The sequence below is a fragment of the Equus caballus genome, unplaced genomic scaffold (genome assembly GCF_041296265.1).
Source record: "Equus caballus isolate H_3958 breed thoroughbred unplaced genomic scaffold, TB-T2T haplotype1-0000016, whole genome shotgun sequence".
Lineage (NCBI taxonomy): Eukaryota > Metazoa > Chordata > Mammalia > Perissodactyla > Equidae > Equus > Equus caballus.
Window position 1 is genome coordinate 9,381,199 of NW_027222391.1, and position 15,572 is coordinate 9,396,770.

Consider the following 15,572-nt stretch of genomic DNA (forward strand, 5'->3'; position numbering starts at 1 on the left):
GAAGCGGAGACTGCAAACTGAACCACTTGGCAATGGGGCTGGCCCCTAAATTGGCTTTTTCAACATGGCAAATTTAGTTAACAACTGAATGAAATAATTTCTTTAATTTATTTATACAGGGTAATGCATCCACTTTGACTCAACTTCTGCATCACTGCCTGTTTCTTCACTGCTAAGGATTTCAATACACCATCTCAGAAAAAAAAAATGAGACTATATTGAGTGGGTTTTATTTTAAAAAATATTGCATTTAGAACCTAAAAATGAAAACTGAAATGCCAGGGTTCCCATCAGACATAGATTTATGCATGATCCAGGTGAAGAATATGACTGAAGTTACCACGTTTATATTGACGGGCTTCACAGGTGATTTTGATGTGCAAGTCTTCCTGTTTTTGCTATTTCTAGCAATCTATCTTTTCACTCTCATAGGAAATCTGGGATTGATTATATTGGTCATTAGGGATTCCCAGCTGCACAACCCTATGTACTATTTTCTGAGTGTGTTATCATTCTTGGATGCCTGCTATTCTTCAGTTGTCACCCCAAAAATGTTGATCAATTTCCTGTCAGAGAACAAAACTATTTCCTTCCTTGGATGTGCAGCACAGATGTTTTTTTATGTTACTTTTGGGACCACTGAATGTTTTCTCTTGGCTGCACTGGCATATGATCTCTATGTAGCAATCTACAACCCTCTGTTGTATTCAGTTAGCATGTCACCCAGAGTCTATGTGCCACTCGTCATTGCTTCCTATCTTTGTGGCATTTTGAATGCTTCAGTGCACACAGGGGCCGCATTTAGCCTAACTTTCTGTGCATCCAACGAAATTAGATATTTCTTTTGTGACGTCCCTCCAGTCCTCGCTATTTCTTGTTCTGACACTCACACAAACCAGCTTCTAGTCTCCTACTTTACGAGCATTATTGAGATGGTCACTATCGTGATTGTCCTGGTTTCCTATGGTTTCATTCTCTTGGCCATTCTGAGGATGCATTCTGCTGAAGGGAGACAAAAAATCTTTTCTACATGTGGCTCTCACTTAATTGGAGTGTCCATTTACTATGGAACAGTCTTCTGCATCTATGTGAGAACAAGTTCCAGTTACTCTTTGGACCAGGACATGATAGTGTCTGTGTTTTACACCATTGCCATTCCCATGCTGAATCCCATCATCTACAGTTTAAGGAACAAAGATGTAAAAGAGGCAACGAAAAGGGCTTTTGGGAAAAATTGGTTTCTCAATAAAGTATACTCTTCACATTAACTGTTACATTGAAACCAATGAAGATTACTATCCATTGTCTCCATATCAAAAGTTATGATACAAGTATTTTTTTTTACTACATTTCTGTTCTTCTCAGGAATTTTTTTTTTAATGTTATGATAGATTACAACCTTGTGAGATTTCAGTTGTACATTTTTGTTAGTCATATTGTGGGTACACCACTTCCCCCTTTGTGCCCTCCCCCCAACCCCCCCCATTTCCCTGGTAACCACCGATCTGATCTCCTTATCAATATACTAACTTCCACCTATGAGTGGAGTCATATAGAGTTCGTCTTTCTCTGACTGGCTTATTTCGCTTAACATAATACCCTCGAGGTCCATCCACGTTGTTGTGAATGGGCCAATTTTGTCTTTTTTTATGGCTGAGTAGTATTCCATTGTGTATGGATACCACATCTTTTTAATCCAATCATCAGTTTCTGGGCATGTAGGCTGGTTCCACGTCTTGGCTATTGTAAATAATGCTGCGATGAACATAGGGGTGCAACGGACACTTGAGATTTCTGATATAAGGTTCTTAGGATAGATACCCAGTAATGGGATGGCTGGGTCATAGGGTATTTCTATTTTTAACTTTTTGAGAAATCTCCATACTGTTTTCCGTAGTGGCTGTACCAGTTTGCATTCCCACCAACAGTGTATGAGGGTTCCTTTTTCTCCACAACTTCTCCAACATTTGTCGCTCTTGGTTTTGGATGTTTTTGCCAATCTAACGGGTGTAAGGTAATATCTTAGTGTAGTTTTGATTTGCATTTCCCTGATGATTAGCGATGATGAACATCTTTTCATGTGTCTATTGGCCATATTCATATCTTCTTTTGAGAAATGTCTGTTCATGTCCTCTGCCCATTTTTTGATCGGGTTGTTTGTTTTCTTGTTGTTAAGCGGTGTGAGTTCTTTGTATATTATGGAGATTAACCCTTTGTCGGATAAGTGTCTTGTAAATATTTTTTCCCAATTAGTGAGCTGTTTTTTTGTTTCAATCCTGTTTTCCCTTGCCTTGAAGAAGCTCTTTAGTCTGATGAAGTCCCATTTGTTTATTCTTTCTATTGTTTCCCTCAACTGAGGAGTTTTAGTGTCCAAAAAGATTCTTTTGAAACTGATGTCAAAGAGTGTACTGCCTATATTCTCTTCCAGAAGACTTATTGTCTCAGGCCTAATCTTTAGGTCTTTGATCCATTTTGAGTTTATTTTGGTGTGTGGTGAAAACGAATGGTCTATTTTCAATCTTTTGCATGTGGCTGTCCAGTTTTCCAAGCACCATTTGTTGAAGAGACTTTCTTTTCTCCATTGTAGGCCCTCTGCTCCTTTGTCGAAGATTAGCTGTCCATAGATGTGTGGTTTTATCTCTGGGCTTTCAATTCTGTTCCATTGATCTGTGGACCTGTTTTTGTACCAGTACCATGCTGTTTTGCTCACTGTAGCTTTGTAGTATGTTTTGAAATCGGGGATTGTGATTCCGCCGGCTTTGTTTTTCTTGCTCAGGATTGCTTTAGCAATTCACGTTCTTTTGTTGCCCCATATGAATTTTAGGATTGTTTGTTCAATTTCTGTGAAGAATGTTCTTGGGATTCTGATTGGGATAGCATTGAATCTGTAGATTGCTTTAGGTAGTATGGACATTTTAACTGTGTTTATTCTTCCAATCCATGTGCAAGGAATGTCTTTCCATCTCTTTATGTCATCGTCAATTTCTTTGAAGAAAGTCTTGTAGTTTTCATTGTATAGATCCTTCACTTCCTTGGTTAAGTTTATCCCAAGGTATTTTATTCTCTTCGTTGCGATTGTGAATGGGATTGAGTTCTTGAGTTCTTTTTCTGTTAGTTCATTATTAGTGTATAGAAATGCTACTGATTTATGCACATTAATTTTATACCCTGCTACATTGCTGTAGTTGTTGATTATTTCTAATAGTTTTTCTATGGATTCTTTGGGGTATTCTATATATAAGATCATGTCGTCTGCAAACAGCGAGAATTTTACTTCTTCGTTACCTATTTGGATTCCTTTTATTTCTTTTTCCTGCCGAATTACTCTGGCCAGCACCTCCAGTACTATGTTGAATAGGAGTGGTGAAAGTGGGCACCCTTGTCTTGTTCCTGTCCTCAGAGGGATGGCTTTCAGTTTTTGTCCATTGAGTATGATGTTGGCTGTGGGTCTGTCATATATGGCCTTTATTATGTTGAGGTACTTTCCTTCTATACCCATTTTATTGAGGGTTTTTATCATAACTGGGTGTTGGATCTTGTCAAATGCTTTCTCTGCATCTATTGAGATGATCATGTGGTTTTTCATTTTGTTGATGTAGTGTATCACGTTGATTGACTTGCGGATGTTGAACCATCCCTGTGTCCCTGGTATAAATCCCACTTGATCATGGTGTATAATCTTTTTGATGTATTGCTGTATTCGGTTTGCCAAAATTTTGTTGAGGACTTTTGCATCTATGTTCATCAGTGATATCGGCCTGTAGTTCTCCTTCTTTGTTTTGTCCTTGTCAGGTTTGGGGATCAGAGTGATGTTGGCTTCATAGAATGTGTTAGGGAGTACTCCATCTTTCTCAATTTTCTGGAACAGTTTGAGGAGAATAGGTATTAAGTCTTCTTTGAATGTTTGGTAGAATTCTCCAGAGAAGCCATCTGGTCCTGCACTCTTATTTTTGGGGAGGTTTTTGATTACCGTTTCTATTTCCTTACTTGTGATTGGCCTATTCAGATTCTCTACTTCTTCCTGATTCAGTTTGGGGAGATTGTAGGAGTCTAGGAATTTGTCCATTTCTTCCAGGTTGTTCAATATGTTGGCATATAGTTTTTCATAGTATTCTCTTGTGATCTCTTGTATTTCATTGGTATCTGTTGTGATTTCTCCTCTCTCATTCCTAATTTTATTTATTTGCGATTTCTCTCTTCTTTTCTTGGTGAGTCTGGCTAAAGGTTTGTCAATTTTGTTAATTCTTTCGAAGAACCAACTCTTTGTTTCATTGATCCTTTCTATTGTCTTTTTTGTTTCAATATCGTTTATTTCTGCTCTTATTTTTATTATTTCCCTCCTACTGACTCTGGGCTTTGGTGTTCTTCTTTTTCTAGTTCAGTTAGGTGTCATTTGAGGTTGCTTATGTGAGCTTTTTCTTGTTTAGTGAGGTGAGCCTGTATTGCAATGAATTTCCCTCTTAGGACTGCTTTTGCTGCATCCCAAATGATTTGGTATGTCGTGTTCTCATTTTCTTTTGTCTCCAGACAAACTTTGACTTCTTCTTTAATTTCTTCAATGATCCATTGTTTGTTCAGAAGCGTGTTGTTTAGTCTCCACATTTTTGCACCTTTCTCTGCTTTTTTCTTGTAGTTGATTTCTAGTTTCATAGCATTATGATCAGAAAAGATGCTTGATATTATTTCAACTCTCTTGTATTTATTGATGTTTGCTTTGGTTCCCAAAATATGGTCAATCCTTGAGAATGTTCCATGTGAACTTGAGAAGAATGTGTAACCTGCTGTTTTTGGATGAAGTGTTCTATACATATCTATTAAGTCCATCTGCTCTAATTTTTCATTTAATTCTATTATTTCCTTGTTGATTTTCTGTCTGGATGTTCTGTCCATTGGTGTTAATGGTGTGTTGAGGTCCCCTACTATTATTGTATTGTTGTTGAAGTCTTCATTTAGTTCTATTAAGAGTTTCTTTACAAATTTTGGTGCTCCTGTGTTGGGTGCATATATATTTATAAGTGTTATGTTTTCTTGGTGGATAGTCCCTTTTATCATTATATACTGTCCCTCTTTGTCTTTCTTTATCTGTTTTGCTTTGAAATCTACCTTGTCTGATATTAGTATAGTGACACCTGCTTTCTTTTGTTCATTATTAGCTTGGAGTATTGTTCTCCATCCCTTCACTCTGAGTCTGTGTTTGTCTTTGGGGCTGAGGTGTGTTTCCTGGAGGCAGTATATTGTTGGGTCTTGTTCTTTGATCCATCCTGCCGCTCTGTGTCTTTTGATTGGGGAGTTCAATCCATTTACATTTAGAGTGATTATTGAGATGTGGGGGCCTAGCACTACCATTTTGTGTCTTGTTTTCTGGTTTTCTTCAATTTCCTTTGTTTCTCGTCCCATGGTTTAATCTGTTCTGATGAAGAGCTGCTACTCTCTGTTGTTGTCCTTCTACTTATCTCCTCTGCTCTTGGTTTTGTAGCCCCTTTCCTTTTTTGGATTTTTCAGGAATGAGGGTTTTCCTGAAGAGGAGGTTTTGTGGCAATGAACTCCCTTAATTTTTGTTTATCTGGGAAAGTTTTTATTTCTCCATCGTATTTGAAGGATATTTTCGCTGGGTAGAGAATTCTTGGCTGTAGATTTTTGTCCTTCAGATTTTTGAATATATCATTCCACTCTCTTCTAGCCTGTAAAGTTTCTGCTGAGAAATCTGCTGATAGCCTGATGGGGGTTCCTTTGTAGGTTAGTTTCTTTTGCCTGGCTGTCCTTAGTATTTTCTCCTTGTCGTTGACTTTTGCTAGCTTCACTACTATATGCCGTGGAGTTGGTCTTCTTGCATTGATAAAGTTTGGAGATCTATTGGCTTCTGTCACCTGAAGATCCATCTCTCTCACCAGATTTGGGAAGTTCTCAGCCATTATTTCTTTGAATAGGCTTTCTGCCCCATTCTCCTTCTCTTGTTCCTCTGGTATACCTACAATCCTTACGTTGCATCTCCTAATTGTGTCTGATAATTCTCGGAGAGTTGCTTCATTTCTTTTTAGTCTTGCTTCTCTCTCCTCCTCTGCCTGCAGCAATTCTATATTGCCATCTTCCAAATTGCTAATTGTTTCCTCCATATTATCGGCCCTACCTCTCAGAGCATCTAGATTTTTCTTGATTTCCTCTATTGTGTTCTTCATTTCCAATATTTCTGTTTGGTTCTTCTTTATCGTATCAAACTCTTTTTGACATAGCTCCTGAACTCGTTGAGTTGTCGGTCAGAATTCTCTCTTAACTCATTGAGTATTTTAATGATGGCTGTTTTGAAGTCATCATCATTTAGGTTATATATCTCATTTTCTTTGGGATTGTTTTCTGTGTATTTGTTATTTTCCTTCTGTTCTGGAGATTTAATGTATTTTTTCATATTGCTTGATGTTGATTTGTGCCTCCGCATAGAGATAGAGTTTAGTTTCTCCTTTCACTTGTTTCCGCTGCTGCGGTGTGGGAGCAGCTGTTTATACTGCAACAACCAGGAAGCCTGTCCGCAGTTGCTAACTGGGCCTGGGCCCCTCCTCGTAGTCACAGTGGTCCTTTGGATTCCCTCCTCTGCCATGGGGGCCGTCACAGGGGGGCTTCAGGCTGCTGGTGCCTACTGTTGCAGCCCACCTAGACATGCTCCCTCGTTGGGGTCTGCAATGGTGTTATGGGCTTTTCCAGCGGCCAGAGGTGGGATCACTTATATTTGTCGCTCCGTTGCTGTCCGCACCCACAAAATCTCACTTGTCCACTATGGGTCACAGGAGAGCTATTGGCATCTTCTACAGTCTGTGATTAGTTCACCTAGCTATGCTGCTTTTGTCCTGGGGTCTTCCAGCCTTGTGGCTGCCGGCTGGGTGCTTTCTACTGGTGCTGTGCAGAGGCTTTCCCTGAGGCTGCTGTGAGCCTGTAGGGTTTCCCCCTAGGCTACGGAGCTAGGTCGCTGGAACTCCCCCCAACCCCAGTCCTGTTCCCCAGGAACTCGGGGAGCCCTTTGTCCTGTCTTGGGGGGATAGCCGGAGATCCTGATTTCAGTGGTAGCTGGTCAGCTGCTACCCTGCCTAATATTCTCCTCTCCGGGACCCTCCCAGTATTGTGGATGCTGGGAATGGCCCCTCCGCTAATAGCAGAGAGAGAGTTTTGTCTGCTGCCCAGGCAGAACTCTGGATCTTCCCCTCTGGGGCGCGGAGTGGCCCTCTGGAGCTTCACCCAGCCCCAGTGCTCTCCCAGATCTCTGGCAATCCCTAGCCCCATGGGGCGGGCAACGGCAGCTGGAGGTCACTTCATCCTCTGGGATTCTCTCTGGGACTTTCCCGGAGTTGAATGCTGGGTGTGGCCCCTCCACTAATGGCAGACAGAGGGTTTTGTCTGCTGCCTGGGCAGAACTCTGGAGCTTCCCCCAGACCCAGTCCTCTCCGAGATCTCCGGCAATCCCTAGCCCCACAGGGCAGGCAAGGGCAGCTGGGGGTTGCCCCATGCTCTGGGATTCTCTCTGGGACTTTCCCAGAGCCTTGAATGCTGGGCGTGGCCCCTCTGCTAATGGCAGACAGAGAGTTTTGTCTGCTGCCCGGGCGGAACTCCGGAGCTTCCCCTCCGGGGTGCGGAGTCCGCCTTTGGAGCTTCACCCAGCCCCAGTCCGCTCGGAGATCTCCGGCAATCCCTAGCCCCACTGTGCAGGCAGTGGAAGCTGGGAGACCTCCGTACCCTCAGCGAGTCTCTCTGGGACCCTCCGGGCGCTGCGAACACCAGGCGGGATCTCCCCGCCAATGGCAGGGAAAGACTCTCCACGCGGGCCCAGGTGTGCAACTCCAAAGTTTCCCTCTGCGTTTAGGAGTAATTGCGGGGGGTTTAGGTAGGGTTCTGGTCACCTGTTTCCACTGTCGCTCCTCTGTTGTGTGCTCGCTCCTGCCCTAGATGTGTGTTGATCTTCTGGGGGTGTCTGTTGGAAGAAAGCCGCTTGCGGGTACTAGGCTGTTTGGTCGGGGTCGGAGAGTTTTCACCTATTTCCACATCCTCCCAGAGGAAAGTCCATCTGCCTTCCGATGTATAGTCACGTGGGTATCTCAGACGTCCTGAGATGCTGTCTGGATATCCTTTGTTAAGCGATAAGTGTCCAAATAATTGTAGACTCGAAGGGGGAGAGACAAAGAGGACTACTCACAGTGCCATCTTGGATCCCCTCCCCCCTCAGAAAGCTCTTCTCAGGAATTTTTAACTAAAGATCATAGTCAAGCCAGTACTCATTCGTTTTTAATGTGAAGAACACAATCATCCATCTGCTTCACATACACACACACGTATATAGAGAAATACATACATAAATATGCTAGTACTTGTTCTATTTTTTTCTGGGGCTGCCATAACAGAGTACCAAAGACTAGATTGCTGAAACAGCATAAATTTGTTTTTTCACTGTTCTGGATTCTAGGCTTTTAGATCATGGTGCTGATGGGGTTGATTTCTCCTGTAGCCTCTGTCTCCCTGGCTTGCAGATGGTCATCTTGGTCTGTCTTCACATGATCTTTTCTCTCTGTTTATATTTTGATCTCCTAATTTTATAAAGTAAACAATCTTACTGGATTAAGGTCTACCCTAAATGCCTAATTTTAAGATAATTACGCCCTCAAGGACTCTATCTCCAAACACAGTAATTTTCCAAAGTACTGGGGGTTAAGATTTCAACACACAAATATTGGTTTATTTACACACACAAACACAGGCATATATGTATCTAAACTTTACATTAAATTGTAATTATTATCTTTCATCTCCATATCACTCAAATTAGATAGGCTCCCATAGTTTCAATTGTAAATAACTTTATAATTATGTCTGACTAGCTTGAGCAAATACCACCTAATCAATAACAAAACCACAGCTCACCTATTCTGATACCAGTTTCCAAAGAGTCACTGGCATCTGACTCCAGTTCGAAGCACTCTGCTCCATCCTCAGACTGGTGCGTTGGCGGCAATCTAATCCCAGCCTGTGGCTCAAGGACCACAGAGAATGTGTTCAAATGCCTGATCCCATTATACTGTTGTTTGTGAGGGTGCATTTCTCCCCCTTTTATTGTTTCATTATTTCATCCAGAGCATGGACATTAAACTCATTCTGTATTTCCTCATAGAATACAGAGACTAGCCCTTAGCATTTATCAAGAGTATACTTAAACTCAAGAATGACAAAACACAAGCACAATTCAGAGAATAGGTACTGGCTGTACCAAGAGATTGGGCTCTTCTCACAGCTCAGTTCCAGGCATCTTTATGAGATTTCTTACAGGGCTGAACCTGAGTCAGCTGAAGCTCTTTTTTTTTTTGTTTTACCCCTACCAGTTTGTGATGCCCTTGATGAAGCCATCTCTCCTCATTGTCCCCTACCAGTTTTTAATGCCTTTGATTATGCCACTTTCCTCATTGTCCAGCCTGGAGAACAACGTTACAGAAGAGAGTCTTTACGATGCACATTTTTAGCCTTGTTTCCAAGGGGCCTTATTTGCAGTGCAACACATATATTCTTCAAAGTGGTAGTGTTTTTCTCTTCCTTTCTTTCACCACTGTCATTGTTATTATTACCATATTTAGTAAAAGCCCATGTAATAACAACAGGGCAGTTCTAGCACATACAGTGCAACCTTAGGATGTTTCCCTAAAGTGGGGTTATTAGGTTCAAATAACACCTCAGCATTACATATACAGAGCACCTCTTACCACAATAAAGTCCCCGCACAATTTCTCTGCATTTCCTTTCACCTGTTTGAGAGAATCTCCACACTGCTATTCACATGATTCTTTCCTTTAAATCTCTCGTTAGTGAGGATCTCATTGACTACCTTGTATAATAGCAATTTATCTCCATTGCATCTCCTCATATTCCATCTTCCTTAAATTTTCCCATTATGTTTATCATTAGTTTACATAATATGCATTTTAATTTATATCTAATTTATTCTCTAATGTATTTTCCAGAGTCTGGAACTGTGTCTGACACGTAGTATTGCTCAATAAATATTCCCTCAATGAGTGCTATTTTAGATAGCATACTGTCAAAAACAGTTTATTTAATTCACTTTAGAGATATCTATGAAACAGAGACACATGTGTCATTTAAACATTTGATTTCTTTTAGAATTTCTGGTTTATTTTTCCATTTTAAATTTTCCTCGTCTTTCCATTGGTCTACTTTGGTATTCTTTCTGATTGGTATTTGGATTTTTCAGTGTTGCCATCTCAGTGGCATCCTACACCATTCACTCTCTCACACTTTCCTTATCAATATTTCTGATTTTTTTCCTTATTTTTCTTTGAATTAGGAGTAGTTGAGTAATTTATTTTTCAAGAACCAAATGGAACACTTGAGAGGTTTTGGTTAAAATTGTCATTTATTTCAAAACAGAATGCAGTTTGTTTTATTTTCTGTATTCAGACCTTATGTTTTGCTAATATGGGCATTTTTCACAAGTAACTGTCACCTGAAAGCTAAACCCGAAAGTAGGAGGGGCTCAGGGGCAACGGCTTCTCTGCAGCAGGAGTGCAGAGAAAGCTGAGGCCAAGGCCAAGGGCCTAATGGTGAGAGCCAGTGGTGGAGACTCCAAAGAGGCTGAATCACCACCCAAGGAGGACTGCATGCTGAGGCCTGGCTGGGACAGGATAGGACCCTGATCCCTGGGATGGAGACCTCTGGATTGATGTCCCTGAGTTCCTGGATTCCTACGTTTCTTGGAACCCTCTGAAGGTAATAAAGTTTCCCATCCCCCCTGCAATACCTAGCTATTCTCCCTCACTCAGGGGCTACACAGAAGCTTCTATCCTACAAGTCAACATGTGCTTCTTCATGATAAACACCCATTTTTCCCCTGGTCATTATGCCAATAAATGGAATTAAGTCACCATACAACTGAGGCAGAGAGGTGTCTGGTCTGATAAAAGAGAAAAAAATATTCCCCAAAGCGCTATAATTTCTTACCTTCACTTTCCAGTAGGAGCTGGCAGAGCATACTGGGATGGGATCCGGAGGGTGTTTAGTCAATGAAGCCCAAGCACGGCAGGTAAGGGAGAGTTTACCTCTTGGAAGCACTCTTTTGGACACATCATTAACACTCTATCAATCATCCAGGAGATGGCTCAGACTTGCTACTTGGGTGACTCCTAGAACCATTGTCATTGTGGTCTACATAAAGAACCAAAATCTCCTAAAATGGGCAAAATAAAGGTTAATTTACAAAGTCAACATTTTTTCTCTTTTTTTAATCATTCAAATATATAATTGATTGCCTAAAGCAGAAATAAGAATGTTTTACAAAGTTTATGATATAAGTGTAGTAGTCACGGTTCTTCAGAAAATCAGAACAAACAGAATACATATATTAATATCTAGGAAGCAATTTATTATGCCAAATTGGCTCATGTGATTATGTCAGTCCCAAGATCTGCTGTCTGCTAGCTGGAGGCCCAGAAAATAGGTGGTATTGTTCTTGTCCAAACCCAAAGGCACAAGAATCATGGAAGCAAATAGTGTTAAGTTCCAGTCTGAACCTGAAGGTTCAAGAACTAGAAGCACCAATGTCCAAAGATAGGAGAAAATGGATATCCAGTGCATGTGGAGAATGAACTTGCCCTTACTCTGCCTTTTTTTCTACTCATACCCTCAATAGATTACATATCATTCACCTACATTGGTGAGAATGAACTTCTTTACTCAGTTTAGAGATTCAAATGCTAATCTGTTCCAGAAACACCTTCACAGACATACTCAGCGATAATGTTTTACCAGCTATCTGAGCATTCCTAGTTCAGTTAACTTTACACATAAATTTAACCACCATCTTAAGTAAAATCAAACTGCATGACGATGATAACATTGTTGGCATATTCTTATACTACATGAAAAATAATGAAGTGTGATTCCATGGTAGATTCTGTTAAGCTGCAGATATATAATGCAAACTCTATGGCAACAACTAAAAATATAAAAAGATAAACTGGTAATGAGAATAAATTGAATGACAAAAGTTTCTCAGATAATATAAAAACAGAAAAAGAAGAAAAAAGGCAGAAAAGAGGAGGAAAGGAACTATAAACAAAGGAATAGAAAAAAAATCTATTAAAACAGTAAATTTACATCTAACTCTATTAATAATTAAATATAAATAATATAGACATCCCAATGAAATAAAAATCAAAACTGGTGTGGATGAATTTACATGGAAAAACTCTCAACAAAATACTAGCAAACTGTGTTCAGCACCACATTATAAGGATCACTCAGCATGATCAAGTGGGGTTTATCCCTGGGATGCAAGGATGGCTTAATATATGCAAGTTAATCTGTGTGAGACCTTATATTAATAAAATGAAAGAGAAAACAATCATATGATCATATAAATAGATGCAGAAAAAGCATTGGAGGAAATTCAACATCTGTTCATGATAAAAACATTTGACAAAGTACACATAGAAAGACCATATCTCAACATAATAAAGGCCATATATGACAACCCACAGGTGACATCATACTCAGTGGAGAAAGGTTAAAGGTTTTCCTCTAATGTCTGGAAAAAAGACAAGGGTGCCCACTCTTTCTGCTTCTATTCAAAATAGTATTGGAAGTACTGGATAGACCAGAGCCTATCAGACAATAAAAGAAAAAATAAAAAGAATCAGATTTGAAAGAAAAAAAGTGAAATTGTCTCTATTTGAAGATGACACAATTTTATATGTGGAAAATCCTAAAGATTCCACCAAAAAACCGTTAGCCCTAATCAACAAATCCAGTAAAGTTGCAGAATACAATTTAATATACAAAACTCAGTGGCATTTCTATATGCTAACAATGAATTATCTGAAAAAAAAAAGATCCCATTTACAATAGTATCAAAAAAATACTGGGGAATAAATTTAACCAAGGAGGTGAAAAATCTGTACTCTGAAAACTTAGACATAGATGAAAGATATGAAAAAGACACAAATGAATAGAAAGGTATCCTGTATTCATGGATTGGAAGAATTAATATTGCTAAAATGCCAAAACTACCAGAAGCCAGTTGTAAAACCAATATAATCCCTATCAAATTCCAATTGTAATTTTCACAGAAATGAAAAAAACAATTCAAAAATATGTAGTGAACCAGAAAGGACCCCAAACAGCCAAAAAAATCCTGAGAAAGAAGAACAAAGCAGGAGATATCATACTTCCTGATTTCAAGCTATACTATAAAGCTGTAATAATCAAAGCAGTATGGTACTGGCATAAAAATAGACAGATCAATAGGACAGAATTGAGAGCCAAGAAAAGTACCTAAATATTTTGGTCAACTAATATTTGAGAAGAGAGCGAAGAGCATGCAATTGAGAGAAGATGGTCTCTTTAATAAATAGTTCTTGAAAAAGTGATTATTCACATGTAAAAGAATAACACTAGACTCTTATCTTGCACCATTCACAAAAAATAACTCAAAATGGATTAATACTTAAACATAAGAAATGAAATCATGAAGCACCTAGAGGAAAATATAGGAAAAAAGCTCCTTCCTATAGGTCTTGGCAATGATCTTTTTGGATCTGACACCTAAAGCACAAGCAACAACAACAAAAATCTGATCTCTTTTTATGTGATTTTTTTAGTATGTTCTCATCTTTTACAGATAGATAGTATTCCATTGTACACACACCACCATTTGTTTATCCATTCATCCATCGATGGAACAGTAAATTCTTTCATGGTTATTGTAAATAATGCTACATACATGAGGGTGTAGACATCTTGTTGAGTTAGTGTTTTCATTTCCTTTGGATATATTCCCAGAAGTGGAATTGCTGGATCATATAGTAGCTCCATTTTTAATTTCTTTGAGGATCCTCTATACTGTTTTCTGTAGTGGCTGAACCAATGTATAGATTCTCTAACAGTGCACAAAAGTCCCTTTTATCCACATCTGCACCAGCATTTGTTATCGCTTGTCCTTTTGATGATGGCCATTTTAACAGGCATGAGATATCTCATTGTGGTTTTAATTTGCTCCTTCAGGGAAAGCATGCAGACCACACATTCCTCAGAATTCCCCCTGCCAGTGAGAGAGAGCACAGACCCTGACGCCCAGTGGTTGGCTGAGGATTTCTTTGTTGGAGGCACTCATTCCCTTGCTCTTACAGTCTGTACGTATGGACAGAGTGGCCTTCCATGGAGGTTTGAGGGATGTGGCTGGGGCTGAGAAGCTGTGCAAATTCTTACATAATAAAAACACTCAATTGGCATAACAACCCAGTGCAACATGTGGATCTTTTTGTGCCCTGACCCAAATAAACTAATTATAAAAAAATAAGATTGTTAAAATAATCACATAATATGATTATAGATGTGATATTAGATGACTTTATGGAAATTCTGTTACTTTTCTTATTGTAGTAACGTACCATGGTTATGTAAAAAGAAATAAATTATCAATTATAAGGATGTATAACAAAGGAGTGACAGGATGTCTCAGATTCACTGTAAATATCTATAAAATTTAAGTGCGTTTGGGGGCATTGGATGGGCAAAACGAAACAAGATTTGGTGGATTCATGGTAGTTCCTTCTATTTTCATCTGTACTTGTGTTCTATATGAAAATTTCTGCTAAATAGATTTTAAAATGGCAAAATTTAAGCAAAAGTAAAGAAAGAGAAAGAGACTGAAAGAAAGAATGAGAGAAAGGAAAAAGAAACAAAAAAGAAACAACGGAAGGGAAGATGAAGGAAAGAGAGAAGGAAGGAAGAAAAAAGAGAGAAACTCTGCATGGTGCTCTCTTACACACGCACCCCATTGAGACTGTTACAATAGAGTCTGAACCATGAAACCTGGGCAGAAACTCTTTCTCTCTATGTCCATGAAGTACCACTGAAAAGCAACACCTCTTCACTCTTCCAACACTCCCAGATAAACAAAAGGCAAACTTCATTGGGGTCTAAGATATAACAAGCTTCAGGGACTAATTTTTATTTCAATAAACCTAATTCAAATAATATAATTTTGGGGCCAGCCCCAGTGGCCCAGTGGTTAAGTTTGGCAAGCTCTGCTTCAGTGGCCAGAGTTCAGTTCCTGCTCACAGACCTACCCCACTCATCAGTGGCCATGCTGTGGCAGTGGCTCACATACAAAAAGAGGAAGATTAGCAACAGACGTTAGCCCTGAGAGAATCTTACTCAGAAAAATGAAATATATATAATTTTTGAATAAAATTAAATGTCTACTGCACTTCAAATAGATGCTGAAGAAAATATTACTCATAGGAAGAAACATTAAATTTAATTCCTGGCAAAAATATATAAAAATCAACCTCAATGAATTCAAAGCTTATATTCAGAGTAAAAACATAAATATTTATTATAACTACTAGGCAAATATTTCTTATGCCATGGGTAGAGAAAAATTTATTAAACAAGTGACAAAAAGCAATAACTACAAGACATTATTTTATATTAAGGAAACATTGGTTTATAACATTATACAAATTTCATGTGTACCTCATTAAACATCAACTTCTGTATGGACTATACTGTGTTCACTACCAAAAGTG

General features: G+C 39.2%; 1 protein-coding gene across 1 annotated transcript; it reads left to right on the forward strand.

Annotated features, from left to right (window-relative positions):
* Nucleotides 1–260: 260 nt before the first annotated feature.
* On the forward strand, nt 261–1,268 carry LOC138922889 (olfactory receptor 5T1-like). Its single transcript, XM_070259328.1, has one exon. The coding sequence runs from the start codon at nt 264–266 to the stop codon at nt 1,266–1,268; it is 1,005 nt and encodes a 334-aa protein (XP_070115429.1). The 5' UTR covers nt 261–263.
* The last annotated feature ends 14,304 nt before the right edge of the window (nt 1,269–15,572 follow it).